This window comes from Phascolarctos cinereus, unplaced genomic scaffold (genome assembly GCF_003287225.1).
Source record: "Phascolarctos cinereus isolate Bilbo 61053 unplaced genomic scaffold, phaCin_HiC Scaffold_4;HRSCAF=312, whole genome shotgun sequence".
Lineage (NCBI taxonomy): Eukaryota > Metazoa > Chordata > Mammalia > Diprotodontia > Phascolarctidae > Phascolarctos > Phascolarctos cinereus.
The window spans coordinates 558208592-558234993 of record NW_027555847.1 but is presented as its reverse complement, the minus strand read 5'-3'; the positions used below and the strand labels follow the sequence as shown (position 1 = coordinate 558234993).

Sequence of the window (26402 nt, the reverse complement as noted above, 5' to 3'; positions counted from 1 at the left end):
TCACGAGGTCTCTGACGGCATCAAATCAGGTGTATGTCCAGTGGTATATGAATGGCAGTTCCTGTTTTTATTCTTGCAGGTGCCTCAAGCTATTAGGACAAACATGAAGTGGCATAGGCATCTCTGGCTTTTTTCCTAAACATTTGAGTACTCATTAGAGTTTGAGTAAATTAACTAAGATTTTAAATGCTTTAGTATTTGAAAAGAAATCTGTGTGGGTTTTTTAAAAGTGAAGTATTCTTTGCACAAGCTTAATCCCTCAAGATCTATTATTTGTGTTATGTGAGTTTATATCTGAGTATGCTGGGTTTTCGGCAAGTGAGGCAGCACTGTTTTCTAACTCATATTTTGAGACAAGTTGCCTTCTTTCCTTTCTCTCTGTTCATGATGGACCAGGACAAAGCCATGATAGTTCATTTTCCAAAGCTTGTTAGCTTTCATCCTAAGGTATTACAGATGACTCCTTTTCCTTTCGTCACATTTCTTCTTTTTCTTTTTTTCCCCCCTCTACCAGGCTGCCTCTTATGGTTGGTAGGATTGGGATTTTCCTTTTGGTGTGCAGCTCAGTTGTTTGTGATTGCTTTCAAGGCATATTTGACAAAACTGGAACTCCTCCATTTATTTCTGTGTTCAGAATAAAATGAAATTAGCATAGAATGATGAGGATGGGATTGGATGATGAGGATGAGAATCAGTGGATTCTGTCATCATCTTTGTGACCTTGAGTGAAAAAGCCCTTTGTTCCTCACTTTTTCCATCTGTAAAAGAGGGGAATTGACTCTGACTCTGGCATTGACAAGATTGATCACTTGCTCAGGTTCTCCCCCCCCCCCCACCAGAATTTACTTCCCATAGTTTGGGTTGTAATATCATGTCCCTAGGAAAGGCTGTTGCAGGATCATCAGTGGGAAATTCAGAGACTGAAGCTTTGGGTAATAAGGTCAGAAAAGGCTCATAAATATAACCACATTCCCTTAGAGACAATAGCCTACCAAAGGCTTCCTGTCATCCTTCCACAGTTTGACCAGAAATCAGGTGAAAAGGGATAGATGTTTCCTTGGAGAATTTAGAGGAGTGATGGGGAAGCCAGAAAAAAAGAGAGTCAATTCATGAAATTAAACAATTGAAAGAATAGGGTTTCTTGACCTTTTCTGTGTCATGGAACCCCTTTGGCCTTCAAGTGATAGAAGCCTATGGACCCCTTCTCAGAGTAATATTTTAAAACATATAAAACAACTCACAAGATGATGAAGAAAATCAATTATTTTGAAATACCATTCTTAAAATATTGAAATGAAAAAAGAAAACAACAAACATTCATGGTCCCCAGATTAAGAAGCCAGGTTCCAGAGCAAAGGGGGTGTTAATGAAAGCCAAACAAAACTACATTGAATTAAAAACTTCTTTGTTTTATTATAAAATTATAAATCACTGAAGATTTCCTATTAGGAAACAGAGGGATAGAAAGTAGGGGTCAGGTTTGGAAAGAAACCTATGTGGACAAGTATTTGTCTTTGTCAGGCTGATCAGAATTTAAACAGCTTCTTCTAGTTTTCTTTCATTGGGTGGTCTAGGAAACCCTTCCTGGAAATTTCTGACTTTAGGTCCTGTGCTCTTCTCTCCCCAGCACAAAATTTGGTACTTTTCCATGGCCTTGGTTCTCTTCCATGGTTGAAAGAGTTCAGGATGGGTGTGGTGGAGTAGGGTACTCCTGTACTGTGTAATGCCCCTGCACTGCAGAATGTTTATGATCATGTATCTTCAGATGTTTGAGATAGGAAATTGTAGGCTTACCATGAACCATTTCCCTGTAGTGTAGAAATCTATCTTTTCCTGGTCGCTCCTGCCTTTGTCCTTCCCCCTTAAATCCCTAGCTCCTTTCCTCTGAGCTTCCTTCCAGTTTACAAATCTGTTGCTATCTCATATGTAATTGTTCGCATTTTTGTCTCCCCCATTAGATGCGCAGAGCTCCTTGAGGTCAGGAACTGTTTTTGCTTTCTCTTTATATCTGCAGCGCTTAGCGTAATACCAAGTTCATAGAGAGTACTCAGTAAATGCTTGTAGCCTTAGAGACTGTCTTAGAATTTTGCATGAGCTAGTGAGTGTGTGTGTGTGTGTGTATGTATTTATACTCTTGTAGATCCAAGGAGAGAGAAAGATAGAGATAGGTATTGATTGTCACACTTGCTCATTGTAAATCTTTTGTCTGTCCCATGGTGTAGGAATGAGGAGAAACTTTCCTTCTCATTAATGATGCTAGATCTCCTACTTTTCCTGTGTGGTATATTTGGGCCTCCCTCCACCCCTGTCCAGAAATGTAAAGAAAGATTGATTAGGTTACTAATCACTGGAATTGGCTTTGAGATGTGTTGTTATGAATGTGCTCTGTGGTAAGGGCCACACTGTCTTGCACAGAGTAGGTGCTTAGCTAATGGAATAAGAGGATCCAAGATACAATTCAGTAGACTTTTGTTGTTGAAACAAAATTATTTCCTGACTTAGAGCTCTAGGCTATTTTTCAGGAATATTGAGAGATGCTTGTGCATAAACTTTTCCTGACTAGAATGCAAAATTTAGAGACAAAGGGAAATTGATAGCCTGTTTCATTCCCTGTACTTGGTGGCCATTTTCACTAGGGAAGGTAATAGCTCTTACTATTCATCTCTCTCTCTCTGTCTCTGTCTCTCTGTCTCTGTCTCTCTCTCTCTCTCTCTCTCTCTCCTCTCCTCTCCTCTCCCTCCCCTCCCCCCTTCTCTCTCTCTCTCTCTGTCTCTGTCTCTCTCTTCTCTCTCTCTCTCTCTCTCTCTCTCTCTCTCTCCTCTCTCTCTCTCTCTCTCTCTTCTTTTTTGTCCTCGCCCCCAAAGGGCCCCCCCCCTGCACCTGACTGTTGGCCTTTGGCATGATGGTCATCCTGCTGCCTGTCAAAGTTCAGCTCTTCCCTTCTCTCCTTACCTTTATGTATGTCTTGAGCTTAACCAGCTGACCTGACTTGTGCACAATGACAAAGAGATGAGGTCTCTGCAGTTGGCCTTGCTTTCTTGACTTTTAGGCTCCAGGCCAGGATTCCTACAAATAGATAAATAACTTTGCCCAAATTGTTGAACCTGTGAAGGTAACCGTTTCTACTCTACCCGCCCCATGGCCTTTCTTGTTCTGCATTCTCCCTGTAACCAAGATAATTTTTCATGGTGTCTTTTTTTTTTTAATTTGTTTTGTTTTGTTTTGTTTTAAATTCTACACTGCAACTTTCACAGTAGAGGCAAACTGAGCATTCTGCACACCTAAGCATCTCCAGATCCAAAAGCCTTTACATCCTAGAAAGAAAGAGGAGGGATTGCTTTCACTAATTCTGAATTTACACTTATGAAAGAAAGATTGGGCAGCAACTGTTGGAAGCCTTACTGTGGAAGCTTGCCGCCTGTTTAATATGTAATGTGATACCTTGTCTCACAGTGACAAGGTGACAGATGGCTTTGGCTCTATAAAACAGAATTACCTTTTGTGCATCTCTTGCACAGTGGAGCTCAATACAGTAGCACTGCCTAATATGCTAATTAGTTGGGTGTGCTACAGATGTTCTAGAAGTCCTGGAGCAGCTTCAAAGGTCTCATTGTTTTCCCTTTATTTCTAGTCTTTCTCTAGGTCTGGATTGGGGGGGTTGAGGGAGCTCTTGCACACAGGTGATTCTTTTGATATTATTTGAATTGTTTTATGGATGTGTTGTATAAGTTGGGGGTGGGGGTGGGAGGATAGGCCAGTTGCAGTTCAAATTTTTTTCCCACAATAGGGGGGACAAAAACAGGTTAGTGAGAAAAGATTAATTTCCTTCAAATATATTCATAATCTGAACCTTTAGGCAGAATTAAAGCTAAGCTTTCTTGCATTTTTAGCTATAACTTCCTAACCTTTTTTGTGTTTGAGCCAAGGGGGTAGGAAAATGCTAATATATGTCTAACTTCAGCTGGCCTCTCTTGCCAATAATGGTTGCTGCACAGCCCTCTAACCTTTCTTGTTCATTCTTTTTCAGTGCTGGGGGAAAAAAACGGAGCTCAAGTTGCTATGTTGAGTTGCCAGGCTCTGGTCGGCATTTCATCTCTTGCTAATTTGGAAGGTGGAAGGAAAAGCTACTGGACTTGGCAGTCTTTACTGATTACAGGGTGCTGTTTTCTGTTTGTTTTTCTTCTGGGTTTGGAGTGTGTGTGTGTGTGTGTGTGTGTGTTGTAAAAGGTTGACTCGAGCTTTGTGGTGTGGGGTCAGTGGAACTGTATCAGAGCCCTGTTACAAAGATCACCTCTCCTGTTTGTCTTTGACTTGGATGGGCCTGTAGTCCAAGCACTCGTTGGTCCCAGAGGCCTCCAGGATGATTGTACCTGTTTCTTTATTGAGAGATAAAATGGAAGTGCTTCAGTCTGGTCAATATTAATACAAGAGAGAAAGAGGTCTTGGGAAAATTGGATGGAATTTTCCTCTCTTCCTGGAAAAGGAAGCAAGTGGCAGGGCACAATTAAAATGTAGGTTGGGGATTTGAAAGATGGAGTCTTTTATCTTAGTTTCTTTCCTTGACTCAGGCTAAAAGTAATTGGGACAGAAGGACACCTGCCCTGCCCATCAACCCCATTTGTATTAATGGGAGAAGCCCAAAAAACATTATCTGAGTGGCTTAGATCATGTTGTAATTATGTCTCTTCTGCCTGGTGGCATTCGTTTTCATCGGCTTGACTAGCTGTTTGGAAGGAAAGGAGGACCGTGTGGTTCTGGTTGTATGGCTTGTATTGAAATACCCAAGCTAGATCTGAGTCGTGTTCAGTAGACTACAGAGACAGAAGGAAGGCCTAGCCAAATGTGTAGGATGCTTGCCCAGGGATAAAGCTTATTTTTCTCCACAGCAGTATGGGAGAGTTTAATGGATGATGATTCACCAGTTAATAAAATTTATTAATTCTTTTACCTGTAATGATATTAACCCTATTTCTTTTTAATGGAAGATGATTTACCAATCAATAAATTTATTAATTCTTTCCCCTGTAATGATATTAACCCTCATCCAGGATTCGAAAAGGTAGAGTTTTGGAGAAAAATCTAAGTCTATGTGTTGTCTTAAATTTTGACAATCTTACATGTTCCTTAGGTGACATATAGGACGTTCTGCTTTTAGGCTCCAGTTTTCTTAACCTGTGAAATTAATGGGTTAGATTGTTAAGACCCCTTCTAACAGTCTGGAATAGTGGATGGAGTCAAAACAATCTGGATTCTAATCCCACTCCAGATGGTATGAGGTGTGTCCCAAGACAGACTTTGTTACCTCATCTATTAAATGGGGAAAAGAATATTCCCTACCTAACAGGGTTGTTATGGGTTTTAAATGATATAATGCATGTAGAGTGCTTTGTAGAACCTAAAAGCATTATATTATTTAGTCAGCTGCCATTAACATTGTATATAAATTCACTTCAACTAGCATCTGTTAAGCAACTGCTGTGTTCCAGATACTACAGTTTGTCAATAAATAGTGACTTGCTGAATGCCTAACTGACATGCACGTGGACCTATGGGAGAACCTTAGTGTTTTTACTTTAGATTAAAGATTTTAATGGCATGGAAACCCTCTTATAAATGCTTTCGTAGCCAAATGCCATGTAGCCACATTTTCCATTTATGTTAAAGTAGCTATGGGAGAGAGGCTGCCATCTTGGCTGCTGCTACCACCACCATCAGTCTTGGGAGCCATTTCCAAGGACTACATCCATTGGGAGAGGCATTCAAAAGTTGCATTTTGTCTGCCAATGTTTATTTGGTCCCAGTTTCAAAGCATTGTGGGACCTCAACAACTTGTCTCCCTGGGGGTACAATTTTTATATATTCTTTAATAATACATAAAATATAGTTATAAATAATTATAAAATGTAGGCGATTTAAATATATTTTAGGTAATATTCTATAACCGAAAATATGCTTATATAGATAATTATAAAATATAGATCATAATTTTATCTTCCAGAGCTGGAAAGGACTGTATGTGTCTTACCCTCTTTTTTTTATTTTTCTTTTTAGCAGATGAGGAAACTAAAAGATTAAGAAAGATTAAGTTATTTATACAAGGCCACGCAGCTTCTGTGCAGCAGAACTGGGATTCAAACTCAGGGATTTTTACTTCAGCTTTTTGTTTTCTTTCTCTGACACTTTGCAAGGAATTGTAAAATCTTAAGAATTGTTGAGTAGACCCTAAACAGTCACCTAGCAAAAACTGCTCCTGAAAAGCAGGAATTTGTTCTATGCCATATCCTTAACAGATGATCATCTTGCTTCTTCTTAAACATTTTATATAGTAGGTGGTCACCTACCTCATATAACAGTTCGAACATTCCATTTTTTTTCTATAAATATTTTATTGGTCCTCTTTTTAAAAATATCATTATTACTTTCCAATAACTCCTCTTTCCCACCAACCTCTCAATCCTTTTTTGTATCAGATATAATCAAACAGAACAAATCAACCCATTGGTCTTGTCTGAAAATGTATTCTTACTTTCTTATCTGTTGCCTACCACCTACCTCTTTGCTGGGAGGTAGGAGGCATGCTTCACCATCAGGTCTTGAATTTATGATTGGTCATCGCATTGATCAGTGCTCAGAAGCCTTTTAATGTCATTTTCCTTTATGCTGTTGTGTTTATCTTTTGAGTTGTTTTCTTGCATCTTATTTTACTATGTATCAGTTTGTACAAGCCTTCCCAAATTTCTGATTTCTTAATATTTGTAATTTCTTATGCCACAATATTGTTTTGTTAGTATAGCACAATTCACCATTTCTTAATGGATTTATCACAAATTACTAGTTTCTTTGCTACTAGAAAAAGTGCTGTTAGAAATATTTATATTTATGTGGCGCATTTCACTCTTTCACCTCTTGGGCGGAGGTGCCCTGCAATAGTTATTTTTGAGTCAGAGTACATATTCCACTTTTGCAGATTTAGTTGTAAAAAATGTTGCATTTTGTAGTTTAAAAAAAAAAAGGTTAAATTGAAACTTGCCTTCTCTAAAATTCATCCAATAACGCCTATTCTTCCTTCTAGGTGATGACTGTCTTGAAATCTTGAAAAAATATTGAAAAAAGATTTCCCATAGATACGAAAATTTCTTTTACCTGTTACTTATATAACATGGTTTCAAGATCATTATCTTTTTGATTATTTTCATTGGGATTCCCCCTAGATTTTTACTTTTTTCTCCTAATACACGCAATACAGTGGAGTATTGCATATATAGTTGGAATCAATTGATGTGTTGGTTAATTTTCTTGAATTGTTTTTCTCCTCTTTTTAACCTGTTATTACAAGGGAGGGCTTGCTGGGAGGAGAGTGGAGAGAGATATGTTTAGAAATGAAAGTGTTTTAAAAACAAAAGACTTACAAAAATGTGGCAAATAGTGTCTTAACACAGAGGACAGTGATAATATTACTTTCCTTCATTTAGGAATGGCACTTTTTGTCACCATAGCCTTATTACATGTGATTTTTAAACGGATGTATCACATATTTGGCTCATTCACAACTTAACAGTAATCTAAACCTTAGATCTCTTCACATACAAGGTATTGTGAAGTCAAGTATTCTTTGTCCTACTTCTGCAAATGTGTTTGTGTATGTATGTGTGTGTGTGTGTGTTTTAAGCCTAAATTCAGGATTTTTCCTGTATCTTTGTTTGCTTTCCTTACAAACCTGAAAGTCCTACTCTCTCTGAACCTTTTTGTCATCCGTTATACTATCTATCTCTCTGCTTTGTCATTTGAAAACTTGAGGAGCCTACCTTTTATATCTTTTAAGTCATTTATAAAATTGTTGAATTGGACAGACTAATTATAGGGCCTTTCTTTATGACACTAGAGAGTTTTACCTAGCTGAACATTATTCCATTAATCAGCACTTCTTTGAGTATGGTTGTTCAGTGAGATATATGAATTCATATAACTGTAATCCTCATATATATACCCATATATAGCCATCTTGTTTATAAGATATGATAAAAGATTTTCTTTCATTAAAAAAAAAGAAAAGGAGCTAAGCTTCACTTGGCAGAATGAACCCATATGATGGTTCCGAGAGATTTGTTTTTAAAAATTGACAGATTTGATACATCTTCTTTTTTATTTGATAGATTTTGTGGTAACAAAAGATATAAAACCAAAAATGTAACCCCCTGAAAACTTATATTTTACAGCCCATATTCTGCATCTATTTTTATATTTCTTGATTTTGTTCCCATTTGTCAATGTTTAGAGTTTAGTTTTTTTTTTTTAAGTTGGTTTAGGAATCACTTATTCATCTGTTCTATAGTTTTAATGTCAAAATCTTGCTGTTGCTTGTCCTCTGATTTTCTATAGTTTTCAGGATCTACCTTTTTCCTCAGGAGAGATTAGAGAGAAGAAAGGAAGAAGGAAAAAATATGGTTCAGGATGAAGAGCAGCCAACAAAAATAAAAGTGGACACTGAGTGGATGGTAATGTAAGGAAGGAGTGTCTTTGCTCTGTAGTAGCGAAGCTAGAGAGAGACACACACACAAAGATGGACAGACAGACATTTCATAGTTAAGTAAAATATGTTTGTAGATTTGGAGAGGCTTGATGAGTGTATTTGTAGGGAGAGAAGAAAGTACCATTGATTTTCTGATGAGAATAAAGAACAGGTTTTTTTGGATAGGCTAAGAGAGAGGTGGAAGTACAGGAAATTACAATGAGGATGACCAATTTCAAAATTGGAGATCTTGGAGATAAACGGTTTTGAGTGATGGTAAGAGGGTATGACCTAGAGTAGGAAGTAGAGATCATATATTATTAGTCAATGAGAGAAGAAAATATGTATAGCCGTATAGTAGGAAGGATCTATTGAATTTTCAAGTTACCGGGGAGGAGAATGGGACAACAGGAAGACAGTAAGCCCATGTGCTGATGTCATTGAGGGCAGTGGAGAATGACTTAAATTTCATGAGATGATTGAATGATAGTAAATAACATGAGGATATAGGAGGTTGCAGCCAGGAGCAAAGAGTTAATCTATGCCTCTTCCTGCCCCTGTGAATCAAGGGTTAGAAGTGTGGAGTTCTGTGAGAGATAATATGTATTGGGGACGGTGCCTAAGAGATAGAATGTCCTAAGGGGAAAAGCCATATTTCAGTTAATTGGTGGGAAAGGCAAGTGTTCGAGCAGGAAGGAGAGTTAATTGACTTCTTAAAGAGTATGGGTATAGAAAAGCAGAGCAGAGAGAAATAGGCACCAGGGAGATATATTATGAACCAGAATTAAGTTATGGAAAAATTATTTGTACCTTATAGTGGTGGTCTTTTGGGATGACTTTGGTTTGAGAGAGATTGGGGAGGGGACTTGGAAACTGAGAAATGTTGAGAAAAGAGTACGTGGAATTCTTCAGAGTAATTCTATTTTTAGGAGACTCTAGAGAACTGGTAGTACCAGCCCTAGCTGATGGGATCAGAGGCTGAGTAATAAAGAGAGTAGTTTATGGGTGGAGAGGAAGAGGAGTCAAGGAGGCAACACTACTTTCCCCTTCATTTTTGTTTATCTATAATCTACTGATTATTTAAAAAACCAAATGGTGGAGAATTTTCCTTTTTAATGAATACAAATCCTATCCTGGAGTAGCACGTAATAGGGAAAACAGCAAGAAAAATACCCCGTTTTATTATGAGGAATAAGCAACCAAACCTTTTAGAATAAAAGGCTTTCTCAGAACTTCCTTTAAGCCTATGCTACATGGCTCCATATTGTTAGTGGTGGCAAACATTTGTCCTTTAAGCAGAGTTTTGACTTTTGGAAATTGCCAAAAATCCATTGAAAACTGAATCTAGGGAACAAACTATGAAGTTGGACAATATCATATTTTGTTAGAAAGATGTTGTGATTTTTCTTCTGTGGGGTCACCAGTAAGTTCCAAATTAGTCCTTAAACCAGAGTTCCCAAAAATTATTTTGAGTTATGGCAGCGTCACTTTCCAAGGAGACCACAAGGAAGGACAACCCTTCCAGACTTGGTTCAGTGGAAAGAACTCTAGATGAGGTGTCAAAGGACCTGGTGTCACATCTTGGTTTTTCTACCTACTTCTCTGTGGAATGTTGGGCAAGTGTCTTAAGCTCTCTGTAGCTCAGGTTTCTATTTTGTGAAATCAGGGTGTTTTATCTGAGGGACTTCTGTGGTCCCTTCCAACTCTAAATTTGTGGCGGTGTGTAAGTTATGTTGTCCATATTTCATAATTATGCCTCACTATCACTTCTGTGTCATCTTCTGAACTACAGGTTGATTGGTGGATGCTACTGAAGTTTAGGCAGTTCTTCAGACAGTTGCAGAATTTGTCCTATTAGTTTGTTAGGTTTTTTTTCTTCTCGTTGAATTACTTTCTCATTGCAGACTTATTTCTTTGTTGTTCTCCAGCTGTCAAACTTAGGGTTAAGTCCCAACTTTCTTATACTCCTTAATTAAAGAATTGTTCATCCCCCTTTGAAGCTTCTGCTTCAAATTTTGGTCTACGTTCAGGCTGCAGCATGCCATCGGCATCCCAGTATGCTGCTCTCCAACGTTCCTTTTAACCATGTGATATTCCCTTTTCTCACCTGTAGGGCTCCTCGCTAATGGCCAATCTAAGGGATTAGGACCAGCATCAGAACAGTCAGAGAATGAGAAGGACGACGCATCACAAGTGTCCTCAACTAGCAACGATGTTAGTTCTTCAGATTTTGAAGAAGGGCCATCCAGGAAAAGGTCAGTGTGTGTGAGAAAACTGATTACCCTAACTATATGCTATAATCATATACCACATCAGTAGTTACCAATGATCATAGCAGCAGGGCAAGATGGGGACCCTGCTTTTTAATTTTATGTAGGGTTAGGGGCAATGTCTAGTACAAAGTTTGTTGAAGTGTTGGGGATTTTAGAGGCTTGATTCTGGGCTTTCTGCAATTGAATTAGTTTAATTTCCATTAAATAAGAAAGTAAAGATGGGCTTACATCCTTGTTTGAAAGAAGAATGTGTTGTATTCCGTTTTTCTTACCTTACAGAAAAAATATCAGCTATAAAGGATATTCTTAAAATAAGGCTGAAAACAGCAGTTAACTCTGAAAAATGTGATAATGAATTGACAGTTTAAGGTTTCACAGAACCAACTATTGATAGTGATAGTGATTCTTTTCATCAACTGTCTTCTTTTATAACATATTCCAACGTCTTCCTTACCTTTTATATCCAAAGCTCATTCACTTTTATTTCATTGTCTTCCTCAGACTTGTTTAAAATTGGATTTTCTCTCTTGACCTTTTACCTACTTGGTTTTTCTTCTTGACTTTTTACACGCTTAGCTTTACTTTTTTTTGTGACCTCTGGTAGGAAACTTTTCTCAGACTATGTTCAGTTTAAATATTTGCAAGGGCAAAGAATTCCCTTCCCCTTTGGCCTTCTTCCCTTCCTCCAGATGTGAGGGTACTTATAGGAAACTCTGCTAAAGTAAACTGTTGGCAAAGAATTGAGTATGTTGGAAGGAAATGACTAGTTTGGCCACATACACGTATAGTGAGAACCAACTACCAGCATCTTCTAGAATTTGAGACTTACTGTCAGCACTTAATCTAATTTGTTTATAATGCTTACTCTGAAGGGAGGGGTGTCTATCCAGGGAAGAACTCTTGGCAGAGTGTTTGTGAACAGCCTAAAGATAAAGTGTGATCCATTTCTAAAAGATTATGCTTTTATTCAAAAGTAATTTCTCTTTACACGCTGATTGTCTAGTTCAGTTGTCTAGATTGAAACTAGTGGCTTGGGCTTGAAGATCTCTGTGGGCCCCTTTTAACACTGGAAGACTTTGATCTAATCCTGTTAATTTAGGGAAGGTCAACTGATTTGGCAGTTGGAGAACTTAGCCTTTGAGGTTATGTCAATGCCACTTAAACTTGATTTCTTTGTAACACTTAATAGGTTTGTGTTTTTTGTGTAAATGTTATTTATACCAACAGCTCCCCTTCAGCCTTAATAAGATCCTTGAGAATAGTTACTGTTTGATTTTTCTCTTTGTATTTCTAGCTCCTAACATAGTTGGTCCTTGGCACACAGTTGGTACTTAAATGTATGTATGTTGATTGATTGGTATTTCACTGTTGTTTAGTAAATTTTGGGAAAATGTCAAGTATTATCTTCAAAAAATTTTCAAAAAAATTTTAATTAATGAAAATCTCCTTTCTTTTCCTCCCCTGTCCCAATAGAGAAAATAAAACTTCTGTAATTAGCATTTATAATCAAGCAAAATTAATTTCTCCTTTTGCCTTAAGATAGAAAAATTAAGTACCCTTGGATTCCTGAGTCTGTGACCACTCTTCCAGTAAGTAGATAGCCTGTTTCATCTGGAGTTGTTTGACATCATGTTTGGTCATTTTTTTTCTTTAGAGTTCCCAGGTCTTTCAAAGTTTATTTTTACATTATTGTTGCTTTTGTATAAATTCTTGTTGCTCTTCTGTCCATTTCACCCTACATCAATTCATACAAGTCTTCTAGTTTTCTTTGAAGCTGTCTATTTCATTATTTTTCACACCATAATAATATTTCATCAAATTCAAATACGACCTAACTTTAATTCAGCCATTCTCAAATGGATAGATTGCTCCCTCAGGTTCCATTTCTTTGCCATTCATTGCAAAATATTTTTATATGTTTGTATGTTTCCTTCTTTCCCTTGTCTCTTTGAGTGTATAGACCTAGTAGTAGTAATATCCCTGGTAAAAGGGTATGGCCTATTAATAACCTTTTGGGCATACATTTCCAGATTGCTTTCTGGAATGGCCAGACCAGTTTACAACTCCACCAAGAGTACATTAATGTACTTGTTTTCCCACAGCTCCCCAAGCATTTTTTATTTTTTATTTTTGCCAACTTTGCCGATCTGATTGATGGTGAGGTCAAATTTTAGAGTTGTTTTAGTTTGTACTTCTCTAATTATTAGTGATTTTTAATGCATTTAAAAAATATGGCCATTGGTAGCTTAAATATATCTAACTCAGAAAACTGCTTGTTTATGATTTTTGAGTATTTATCAAATGGGGAACGTATCTTATTCTTGTAAATTTGGAACCGTTTTCTGAAAAGAGACCTTTATCAGAGAAGCTTCCCTTCCCTTGCTGCCTCCTTCCATCTGTCTCCCACTCCCCCATTTACCTCCTCCTCCTCTAGTTATAGATGGATTGGTTTTATTTGTGTAAAAACATTTTAATGCAATCAAAATTATCCGTTTTCCCTTCTGAGATATTCTCTATCTCGTTTGCTCACAAACTATTTCCTTATCTATAATTTGAAAAGTAATTGCCTTCTTCTGATTTGTTTGTGATATTACTCTTAATGTCTAGAACAGGTCACGTACGCATTTGGGGATTATCTTTGTACATGTTGTGAGGTGTTACTCTGTACCTAATTTCTGTCAGTTTGCTTTCCAGTTCCAATCAGTTTTTGTTAGACAGTTTTTATCCCAATAGATGAGATTTTTGGGTTTCTCAAGCCCAAAGCTACTGGACTCATTTGTTTCTATTGTACACATATTCTGTTTCACTGATTGACTTCTCTGTTGATTCTATCTATTCTTTGTGATTACTGTCAAACATCATCTTACAACTCAGAAGCTCAAATAATCACCCAGTTCTTGATCCTTGTGTTAAAAGCAACATATTAGGCTAAACAGGGTTAAAAGTAGAATTGTCTTCAGGTCTTCTGTGATTTTATTATATTATTGTTTTTTCTGTGATTGATAGGTACATTTTCTGTGAAATTGGGGTGACACTGCCCAGATGCTATACCTGGGAAACTTTAGAGGATGTTTTTAGACCAACTTGGGAAAAATGATTTTCACATGTACTGATGTTCTTGGTTATTTTCTCTTGCCCTTGCCTACCCCCTTTTTCTATTTTGCAAGGTCAAAGGCATTTGGAGTCACAGATTAAGTTCTTATCTAGTTCAAGATCAATTCATTGAACCCCCTCATTTTGTAGATGGGGAAATGGAGACCCTGGGGTGTTGAATGACTTACTATTGATCATATATGTTATAATAAAGATGAAAGGTACTCTGACTCTAAATTCCAGCACATTCTTCACTCTCTCATTATGTTACCTCATTATAAACTTTATATGTAATGACTGCTAACTCATTGAAATTTTCAGAAGCTGCTAAATTTAGAATCTTGCATTAGGAACAAGTCAGTTGATTACCATATTTTTTTCCTTAAATAGTTTGTTATGGTAAGAAAGAAGAGCAGGAGTCTTGGAAGCCTGGTGAGGTGCCATCATTGTAGAGTGGAATGAATAGCTCTGGGCATCTTGTAATGGTCAGGACATTTGCATTCTCTCTCACATTTGAATTTATGGCTCCAGGGTGCACAAAGCAATGTGCCCTTCTACTCTTTGCCCATCTTTCCAAAATACGGGCTAAAAGATTTTCTTACTGTAAACCTGTATGATGTGTACATTGTAGCTTTATTTGAATGATAAATGGTAGGTTCAATTCTTTGTTGGTTTTTGAAAAACAAGTCTTTGAATTCTCTCTCTCTCTCCCTCCCCCCCTCCCCCCCTTTTTTGAGGTAATCAGGGTTAAGTGACTTGCCCAGGGTCACACAACTAATAAGTATTTTGTGTCTGAGGTTGGATTTGAACTCAGGTCCTTCTGACTCCAGGGCCAGTGATCTATCCACTGCACCATCTAGCTGCCTCCAGTCTTTGAATTTTCAGTAGGATTATGAGCTTGTTATAATAGAACTTTCTCTACTGAAAATGAGTACAATTGTGAGAGGCAACATGTTGTGATGGACAAAGCACTGGATTTGAAACCAGTGGGCCTGAGTTTGAACCTTTCCTTAATACCTGTGTACTTTGGGGTATCACATTTAATCCCTCTGGGTCCCATCTGTAAAATGAGTTTGTTGTCCTCTGAGGGACCTTCCAATTCTATACCTGTGGCCTCTTCAGACTCAGCACTCTGGAATTCTGTAGGAGTTTCATGCTAAGTTTGGTGGTGATTATTTTTGTTGTTGGTGGTAGTGCGTAAATGAAGATGAATTAAATAAGTCCGGAGTCCTCTCTTCAAACAATTGTTAGTCTATCTTGAACATGTGACATATACATGAAGAGCTATATGCAAGGTCATGCATGATCAAAAGGGAGGTATAGCCTGGAGCAGTGGAGTTAATATCTCTAGTCATAACTGTTCTGGAAAAAGAGAATTAGTAAACATATGACCATCTGTTTATCATCCTAGAAAAAAAGAGTAAGATCCTTGGGCAGATCTCAGTTGAAGTTGGCAAATGTATCCCCCTGGCATTCCCCTTGTTCTTTGCAAATTCTCCTTCCCTTTCCCTCATATTAAAATATTTTATTTTAAAGAAGGCAATAAGGTATTAGGCCATAAATGTTGTAACATGAATCAGAGGCTCTACCCTTATTACCTATATGACTTTGGGCAAGTCACAGGCTTTCTGGCCCTCATTTTTTTCCTATAAAATCTGGGCTTCAGACTATTCCCCCTGCCCTCCCTCCCATTACCTTCATCCTGGGGGTGGGCAGGGGTAGAGAGAATTTGTTTATTAAGAAACCATATTAAAACTCATGGCACATACCACACATGTTGTATTCTTTGTAAGCTGCCCACTTTGTTCACTGTTGGTCCCATCTCTAGGGAACAGTACCATTCCAGTATCAATCTCAATCTGTGATTGTCTTGAATTTTCTCTCATTTGAAAACTGGAAATATAAACCCTTTTAAGCAGATGATGTTTGTTCCTACTTTTCAATACCAGCATGGTTTTTGTTTAGTTGTTTTTCAGTCAAGTCCAACTCTTTGTGACCCCATTTGGGTGTTTTCTTGGCAAAGATACTGGAGTGGTGTGCCATTTTCTTCTCCAGCTCATTGAACAGATGAGGAAACTGAGGTAAACAGGGTTGAGTGTTAGTAAGTGTCTGAGGCCAGATTCGAATTCAGGAAGAGTCGTTTTCTGAACTCTGTCCACTTTGCCAACTAGTTGTCCCTCTTCTTCCCCCTCCCCATGGCACAATTTCACAGTATTGTTATTCTAGTATTATGCTAGGAATGGCAGCTAGTTGGCCCAGGTCTTGGAATCAGGAAAACCTGTGTTTCAGTTCTGCCAAGGTCATTTACTAGATGTGGGGCCTGAGGCAAGCCACTGAATCTCTCTAAGTCTCAGTTTCCTCATCTGTGAAATGGGCATAATAGCAGTACCTTTATCATCCCCCCTCCCATCATGAGGAGCAAATGAGATATTTAAAAACCTCTTCAAAAATACTTAAAGTATTTAAATATTAACTCTTATTTATTAAGCCTCTGAAGCTTTTACTCTTGTTTTGTATATTGCTCATTAGAGATCTCTTGAACAGAGAGGGAGGAATAGACACCAAATCCTATCAAAGTTTTTTCTACATGTTTTTGCCAGAATTTTGGAATCATTGCCCAGTGCTTTTTTCATTCATTTGTTTGTTTATCTTTGAGGAGGATATATAGAAGTATAAAGACCACTTTTTGATCACATTTAAAAAAAAAAAAGACACCCCCATCTTGATGAAGGCTTGCTGTCTGTTCTAAAGAAAATGGCAGCTAGACAAATTAGGCAAGCAGTCTGTGGCCTGGAGAAGTCAGTGGAGACAACAGCTTGGCCGGAGTGGTGACCTTTTAGGAGGGTTGTTTTACTAGCTCCTGTGCTTGTTTGCATTTGTATAATGTTGGCTTGTGGGGCAGAGGAGTTTGGGAGAAATTCACAGCAAGGCCTGGCGCCCTCAGAAATTGAGAGTAGTCTTGTTATTGTCCCACTGTTCCCGTTTTGTTCTGTCATTTATTTCATTCTAACACCAATTTTAAAGGTATATTCATTCTCTCCTTATATTTGGTGGCTTGAAAGCTAACTGGACAGAAGGAATTGATTATTCCTTATCTAAATGACATCATCCAGGAGGGGATATTTGGCATAGTTTTGAAAGCCTAGGTGAAGTGAATATACTGCTGTGTGTGTGTGTGTGTGTGTGTGTGTGTGATAGTAAAGAATTGGAAATAAAGTAGATGCCCATCAGTTGCAGAGAGGCTAAATAAATTGTGGTGCCTGACTGTAGTGGGAATATTTCTATGCTTGGAAGAAATAATGTGTGTGAATTATAGAAAAGCATGGTAAGATCTATCTGAACTATTGCAGAATGAAATAAGCAGAGACAAAAGAACAATATACACCATGACTACAACTATGTAAAAGGAAAAACAGCCACATACCAAAAAAAAATGCTGCAAAATGATAAAAGGGAAGCGTAGCTTCAAAGAAGACATGTGATAGGATGCTGTCAATGCATCCCTTCACCAAGGTGGGAGGGCTGCAGGTGGCTCACATCACCTTTTCATCTTTTTCAGTGTATTGATTGGTTGTGCTGATCCCCCCCCCCTTTTTTTTTCCCTTTAAAAAATACTGTTTGTTTTATGCCATCCTCTCTGGGAGTGGGAAGGGAAATAAATATTGGGGAAAAGTATGGTTATATAAAAAAGCAACAGACATTAAGAAAAAATATTTTAAAAAGCAAAACAGGTGGGGGGGAAGGGGAGACAACCTATCATAGTTTGCTACAGGCTCTAGTGATTCCTTCAAAGAATGAGTTTCTTCTGTCATTGTTAGTTTGAGTTGCCAGAGACAGAAGAGATGTCCCTGATAGTTGCTTGTCACAGTTGCTGGGGACAGCATGTTTTTGGAGACGCTCTCCTATTTGTAAGTAACTGGAGTTTCTCTAAAATGGAACAGTGGTCACTGTCAGCTCTTTGCTGTACAGTTGCTAAGGAGAGGACAAGGTATCTTCAGGGAAACCATCCTGCTGATGATAACTGGAGTCTTCCTGCCTCCTTGTAAAGAAAATGCATGTGTATGTGCAACAGAAACAGCAACACACACATACATGTGTGCAAGTATGTGTATTTATATATGATAAATGTATGTGTGTGTATATTCTCTTTTTCTTCCTTCCCTACAACTGAAATAATAGATTGAGAGCACAAGTCAGGATGGGAAAAAGGCAGGACTTAGTTCTTTTCAAGGTAGTGAGTCATAGGAAGAGCACTGTAGTGTGGAGGACCCTTGAAAAGGGGGTATGGGGGGAGTTTCCTGTCTTACAGAGAGGCAGGGCTTAGCTGTACAGATACCTGTAGAAGTGAGGTGACTCTGTGGTTTGAAAAGTTGAGGGCCTGATGGTGGCCGTGGGCAGCTGATATCCTTTGCACCCACATACGTGTCATCTCTTCCTGTTTCGCATTTAAACTCAGGAGACTTTTTTTGGAACTTAGAAGCCTCATATTTCTTTGAACTGTTATGCTTTTTTTTTACATGCTGAAATGCTCAAAAGTAAACTAAAAAAGTTTTGGATCTTCTGAAAAGGTGGGGGTGAGCCTTTTTGGCAGACAAATTGTTTTCTTTTGATGTTAACAAAGGAGAGCATTATTCTAGGCCTTTGATGCTGCTCTCCCCACCATGCCTAAAGCTATTTAATCCTATTAAATATGTTGATTTTCAATGTAAAGGTTTTTTGTTTGTTTTTTTTTTTAAAGGGAGGGCAAAGCCATATCTGTGAATGCCTTTTAGCTCCTTAATGTGAAAGATCAGGAGTTCTTCTAGCTTTCAGTGGTAACTGGTGATCCTTCAACTACTGTAACTTCTCCCTATTACTTTCTTTATTCTTTGCCTTATTTTATGTAATTGTTTAAACTACTCAGTGATTTATTGAACAATTCCATGATTTTTAAATAAGGTAGGTCAAGAACAATTAGCTTTTTTTGTTAGGTTTACTTATGAAGAATTAGCCTTGAAATTAGATGCCACCACATCCTCAAGGTTTTTGAAAGCTGATGTGATTTTCACATGATACTCTAAACAAGTGGTTCTTAACCTTGTTTGTTTCAGGAATCATCCCTCTTTTGCAGTCGAGTGAAGTCTGTGGACTCCATCTCAGAAGAATGTTTTCATTTAATTTTTATTTTAATTTTTCCTCAACCATGTGTAAACAAAAAATTTTGATATTCTCTCTCTTAAATTTTGAGTTCCATGGCAACAATTAGATATAGACTATACATGTGTAGTCATGCAAAACATTTCCATATTAGCCCTGTTGCAAAACAGAAAGCAGATCAAAATCCCCAAGAATAATAAAGAAAGTAAAACAAAAAAGTATGCTTCAGTCTGCATTCAGACCCCATTAGTTCCTCCTTTGGAGGTGGATAGCGTTTTTCCTCATAAGTCTTTTGGAATTGTCTTGGATTTTGTATTGCTGAGAATAGCCGAGTTATTCACAGCCCTTCATCATACAGTATTGCTGTTAACTTTGTACAATGTTCTCCTTGTTCTGCCCACTTCACTTTGTATCAGTTCATGTAAATCTTCCCAGATAGAATATTTTCAAATGGATAAAATAAAATATGTAGGATTTATTGAAATAAATATTTTTTTCTTTTTCTTTTTTTTTTTTTAGGCAGTTGGGGTTAAGTGACTTGCCCAGGGTCACACAGCTAGTTAAGTGTCAAGTGTTTGGTCTGAGGTCAGATTTGAACTCAGGTCCTCCTGACTTCAGGGCCAGTGCTCTATCCACTGCGCCACCTATCTGCCCCAAATAGATATTTTTCCATCCAAGTTCATGGTCCCTTGTTGGTCCATGCCGCACCATGTTCTTTCTCCTCCCCCACTCTCCCCCCAATAAGGATCTTTTTTCTAAATATGTATAATTCCATTATTTAGTGTGATGCAGTGGGAAGAAGGTAGAGTCTGAAGACTTGTGATCCACTGACTTTTTTACTTATGTGACATAAGATAAATTATTCTGAGTCTTATTTATTTCTTCAGTAAAATAGTAGTGGTCATCATAGCAGTGATGTTAAATAGATGAATGTATGTATATATGTATCTGTATCTTTTTCCAAACCATGTGAGGTACATAAGGCAAATATCATCATTGTTATCCCCACCTCCACCATAATTTTACCAAAGAAATAAAAGTAATTTTTGAGACAGACAGACACACACACGTATACATACGTGTGTATACATATATATTAGCATTTTATATCCACAATATGGTTTATAGATAGCATATTGTTTATTCCATTGCATGATCTCAGTATCCAGACTGTAGAAGTGGTTGTCTTAAAACAAATTTCCCCCCACCCCCGTATGTATATGTATACATAACATGTGTGTATTTGTGTTTCTGTTTTGTTACAACGCAAGAAAACCATTTCTCCAGAAAGAGATCAGCACTGTGACAATTACAAGTGTCAGAGGTAGCTTTTTCTAATTTAGATTTATAATATAAAGACAGCTAGAAGTAGCTGGAGTAGAGGCAAAATGATAATATGGAAGTTTTGAAACTCCCAGGGGGAAAAAACCTCCACGTAAAGAAAGGTGTGTGTACCTATGTGGTATAACATTGGACAACCAATCCTCTGTGTGTGTGTGTGTGTGTGTGTGTGTGTGTGTTCTAATCATTTTGACAGTTGTGAAAAAAACCAAACAGTTCCTCTGAATGGCTTTTTCCCTCTCTGCAGAGAGAGAGAAACAGAGAAACATCGAGAATCAACACAGGAAATGTAACCACTGGTTGCCCTTTACTTTAGTGCAGTCTCATGTCTCATAACCCACACATTTCATTCAGCTTCCCCATTCATTTAAAAGCATACTTAGTACTTTAAAATATTGAATGGAGGGAAAATACTGTCCCAGGCAAAAGAACGTTGTAAAATGAAAAGAGAGGCATTAGTAGACTAGTATCTATCAATAAATCTGACTCAGCAGTAGAGTCTTCAACTTTGGAAATGTGATTTCTCCCCCCATTGCTGAGTCTCTAAAATGGGAAAGTTAACATTGGTTTGCTGTTAAGGAATGGGTTGGTTATACAGATGCTATCTGTAGTCGCTTCAGGGCATCAAGGTGGCTCCTGGTTTATAACTGATATTAGCAACAGCAACAGTAAGTGGCATTTTAATGTTTTAAGTTTACAAGATATTTTTCTTACAATTATGCTCATGTAGAATGTTAAATATTTGAGAGGAACATTTTTGAGCCTTTGAGAGTAAAATTTTCTTTTCTACATATCATGAAAATATTTTATGCTGTAACTTCTTTAGGGGATTAATGGGGCAGGATGGAAATGGAGTTTGGCTCCTCTTTGCCTTCATCTTTCTTGGTGATTTCATTTGGCCTTTGGCTCAAAGGTTATTTTTTAAAAGTATATTTTATTCATGTTTTTGTATTTACATCATCTAGAATTCCATCCTTGCCCAGAGAGCCATCCATTTAACAAAGAATTTTCTTAAAATGTGAAGAAGAGAGGCCCCCCCACCCCCACCGGCAAAACAGATCAGCACGTCAAAAGAATCTGACGATATATATATACAGTGTTCAACCCCTATGGACCCCTGACCTCTTTGACTCAAAGAAGAGGAGAGATGTCTTCTCATTTTTCTTCATTGGAGTCAAGTTTTGCAGAATTCATCTCTTCCCCCCCCAAAAAAAAAACCAAACCCTTTTTAAAATAAATTTTTAAAAGCTTATGTAAATTTTAAAAGAAAATATTACCATAGTTCTCACCAGATATATGGGGAGAGCCACCCCCGTATTATCATTTTTTAAATTAAAAATTGATGAAAAAAGGGGAAAATATGAACATAATTGATAAATGTATCAAAAATATCTGAAAATATGTGCAAAGCACTCACTCATGGACCTCCCACATCTGCAAAAGGATGAGGGGAGAACATCTTTTTTTCTCTCTTCTGCTGAGCCATGCTTCTTGTTTATAATTTTGCAACATTCGGCGCACGTGCGTGTGTGTGTGTGTGTGTGTGTGTGTGTGTGTGTGTGTGTGTGTGTGTGTGTTCTATCCATTTACCTTGTTGTGGCCATTGTGTGTGTTGCCTTTTTGGCTTTACTAACTCCACTCTACATCAGTTCATGTCTTTCCATGCTTTTCTGCTAAATTATAATCATCATTTCTTATAGTATGTGCCACAAGCTTCAGAAATACTATTTCATTTTATCCTCAACAGCTCTGGGAAGTAGATACTATTATTTATCCCCATTTTACTAATGAGGAAACAGGCACAGAGATGTTAAACTTGCATAGGGTTATACAGCTATGAAATGTCTGGGGTAGGATTTGAACTTAGGATTCTTCATCCCAAATGTTGCACCCTATGTTTTGTATCACCTACCTACCCAATAAAATTACAGTAATACTTTATACCAAACTACCAAAAGGATACTTTAATAATCATGATTATGATAACTAGCATTTTTGTAGCACCTATTAGTTGCCAGCTTAGGTAGCTCAGTGTATGGAGCTCTGGGCCCGGAGTCATAATCCCAAGTTCAAATCTCTCCTCAGACGCTTACTAGCTGTGTGACCCCTGGGCAAGTCACTTAACATCTGTTTGCCTTAATCCACTGGAGAAAGAAATGGCAAATCACTCCAATACTTTGCCAAGAAAACCACATGGACAATATAGTGCATGGATTCACCAAGAGTCAGACATAACTGAACAGCAGCAAAGGTGCCAGTGCCTTATTATAGATATTTTTTTCATTTCACAACAACCCTGGAAAGTAGATGCTATTATTATTGCCATTTTACAGTTGAGGCAACTGAGACAAACAGAGTTTAAGTTACTTACTAGTTAAGCTAGTTGGTGTCTGAGGTCAGATTTGAACTCAGGTCTTCCTGACTCCAGGCTCTTATCTCCTGTGACATCTAGCTGCCTCTATTAATATTAAGTGCTTTCCAAATCTCAGTTTTTATCTTTAAGTGACGTTCTTAAAGCCATGCTGAGGAAGCTGAGCCCCAGAAGTCTGTGAACCAGAGAGGAGAAATTTTGTTTTTAGAATAAGTGAGCTCTTCCTTCGTTCGGTCTAGATTGATAATGTTAGCTTTCGTTAGTCTGATTTTGTAGCTGGAAACAACTGAGCTGGGACAAAGCTACATCATTTCCCCGTAAGTAACAAATAAATTTTTTTTGGCAACATAAAAAGAGAAGGAAGATTATTGTATCCCAGCTTGGATCATTAAAAAGCAGAGTAGACATTTTGGCTGACAGAGAACAGAGAATTAAATTTTTTGAAAGCTATATCTGTAAGCCTTGGTGGAAAATGTTTTTGTCATTTCTTCAATACTTCCAGGATGTAACATTTCCCTGGTTGTCATTTTCTCCACTGATGGAGATGGCTAAAATGCTTGATCCCTCACCTAGTGAAATGACTTTATTGAGTTGGAGGTGGCCAAAAATTTTCATCTTCAGCTAGCAAAGCTTTTGAAGACAGTCCATTGAACTTAGCTAAACAGGCCCTCAGATGACGGATATATTGTTATGGTACTTTGCCAGACCCCCATTCCAAGTATTTTGGTGTAGCCTTTGAGAATCCATATTTTCTCTGTGCTTTCACCAGGAACCCTAGTAGGACTTCAGATGATGAATTTTAGTCAGTATCATTTAAGGGGGATTTTATTACTCTGGTTTGCACCCTACCTCAGTGAATAGGTAGGTCGGTGTTGCTTAGGAGCATAATACTGAGGGTTAGGCATCTGTGTATTTTTCAGCATTTTCTATTTTCCTTTTCTGGGCAACCTGATGAAGTTGTGTATTTCTTCCTATCATTGCCATGGCCCTCTCAACACGTTGTGTCATGGCATGATGTTAAATTTGCTGGCTTAGAAGAGAATGTCTGTTCATGGTGTTGTGGGTGGGCAGGCTGCTGATTGAGGGAGTTGAAAAAAGGCTTTCCAGAAGTCACAGCCCCTATTATATGTCTCTTAAGTTGTATGATGAAATGACATACAGTTTTTTTGTTTGTTTTGTTTTTTAATTTTGCTTTGGTGATTCTTTTAGGCTTTGGTGTGAAGGGAAGAGGGACAAAAGGGAACTTAACTTGTGGGTTATGAGTAAATCACTTTTGGCATCCCCCTCTCCCCCCCTCTCCCCCTCTCCCTATCCCTCTCTGGTGTAGGTCTCTCTATCTGACCATCTGGCTAGGGCACATATTCCTAAGGTAGACCTGAAGGCTTGATAGACGTCTTTTTGTTCTTAGTAACTCTTGAGGACACCTTTCCCTATGACAGTCTGATAAACAGATTGCATTGTTCTCCTCTTTACTCTCTCGTGTTCCATCCAGAAAGAATTCCTCGCTGTTCTTTGATCTGTCTCCTTGCAGTTATGCAGACTACTCCCAATGGCTGGAATAGACTTTACTCTGTGGAAACCCTTATTTTCCTTGAAGATTTAGCTCAGGAGCTTCCTCTTATGTGAAGACTTCACTGATTTTCCCTCCCAGTTTTCTCTGCCATCTTCTCAATCTCTCATCTTCTCTTTTTTGACTTCTCTTAGTTTCTTATTATAATAACATAATCTCCTTGAGGAACAGGGTTCTGTCAGATTTATTTTTTTTATTCCAAAGGCATAACATATAAACAAAGCCCCAGATGAACTCTTTGTATTTTAATTTAGAAGATCTAATTTCTGCTCTTTGCTTACCACTGTCTAGCTGTATGACTTTTGACAAGGCACCTTTCCCTTTTAGGCCTTAACTTTTCTCACTGTAGAGTCCAGGGATCCAAAATATCACGTCCTGTTTTAGAACCTATGTTCCTTATTCATTACCTCACTCCAATATATCCATAGTTTTAGTGTACCTCCCATACCTTCTTTATCTCCCTTCATAGGTAGAAGACCTTTTATATTTTACTGATAATGCATGCCATTCTCTTGTTATTCCCACTTTTCTCCTCTTGTGTAGCAGCTCTTCCTGACATTGGCCCCCTTTACTCAAGTCTCTGATGAAAAGATGCAGCACCTCCCCAAGGAACTGTACTTGTACTTTTCATCCAGCCCTCTCCTCTTACCTCCATATTCCTTCCTTCCTTCCTTCCTTCCTTCCTTCCTTCCTTCCTTCCTTCCTTCCTTCCTTCCTTCCTTCCTTCCTTCCTTCCTTCCTTCCTTCCTTCCTTCCTTCCTTCCTTCCTTCCTTCCTTCCTTCCTTCCTTCCTTCCTTTCTTCCTTCCTTCCTTCCTTCCTTCCTTCCTACCTTCCTCCCTCCCTCCCTCAGTAGTGTCAATCTTCTTCCCTCTCCACTCCGTCTTGTACACAATTATCAACATGCTTTTCCTAAAGCAGAGGTCTGACTTTGGCACTTCTGCTTAGAAATTTTTATGAGTTATTACCTCTAGGATCCAATATAAACTCCTCTGTTTGGCTTTAAAACCCTTCACAACCTAGCTTAAACCTACCATTCTAGCCTTATTAGACATTAGGCCCCTCCTAGAAATCCAAGATCCACCTGACTTCGTCTGTTGACTGTTCTTCAAATGGAACATTCCATCTCTGGCCTCTGTCTCTGTACAGGTTGCTCCCCTATGCTGGAAATGTACTCCCTTTATACCTTTATCTTTTCTAGTACATAATTTCCTTAAAAGCTTAGTTTAAACACTACCTAACTACCTACAATTGGAAATAAGTCTCCTCTCATCTCTACAGCTGCTAATGCCTCTCACCTCCAAATTCCTGTTTATTTTGCATATATTTGTATACATACCTCTTTATTTGTGTGTGTGTGTGTGTGTGTGTGTGTATGTGTATGTATGCTTATACCTGCTATATTGTCTCCCCTAGTAGACTGTAAGCTCCCTGAGGGCAAGGTCTGTGACGTTTTTGTCATTACATCGCAGTACTTAGCACAGTGCCTGACAGGTGATCATTTTAAACACGGTTTGCTTGTTGATTGATTATCTGGCCTCCACATGTAGCCTCCTTTCCTTTTTTACTTCATTTGAGAAGCAACTTCATCTTGTAGGCAATTTCATTCCTAATGAGGCTATTTCCTTTCTTTTCTTTATTTCTGGTACTTTGTTACCTTGGAGATCAAATCCTGGAATTTCACTTCCGCCTCCCATGCAAATTATGGTCTAGCATTGCTTTGTGGTTTCCATGGAGACAGATAAGCACCGATCTTGCCCCCCCTCTTTGCATCAGAGCTCTTTTCATTTTCTCTGAACATGTGTATCTCTGTTCTTAACTTCTTCTATAGCCTTTCCTTATCTTTTTTTCCTTTCCCCTTTTGCCAAAAATCCAACACTTCCTGAAAATCTCCCTTGTCCTTGATCATGCACCATCCCTACTAGCCAGCAACTGACATTGGGTGTCACTGTAGAGGTTTATAAATCATACTTGATGGAAATGAGTGGGAAAAGAGATGGTATTTTGCTAATTACAGACCTTGGAAAGAAAGGGAACCTCTACTTTCATTGGCATACCTTTAGGTATCTCCTACCTGTGAGTAAGCAGCTGTTACTCTTAGCACTGTGGC

General features: G+C 38.1%; 1 protein-coding gene across 4 annotated transcripts in view; it reads left to right on the top strand.

The window, feature by feature from the left end:
* Positions 1–26402, top strand: part of JARID2 (jumonji and AT-rich interaction domain containing 2) — a 334127-nt gene that overhangs the window by 172333 nt on the left and 135392 nt on the right. For all 4 annotated transcript variants that reach the window (XM_020986790.2, XM_078153580.1, XM_020986792.2 and 1 more), the window contains one exon: positions 10623–10764. In XM_020986790.2, coding sequence (XP_020842449.1) covers positions 10623–10764 — 142 coding nt within the window. The remainder of the gene's footprint in view (positions 1–10622; positions 10765–26402) is intronic.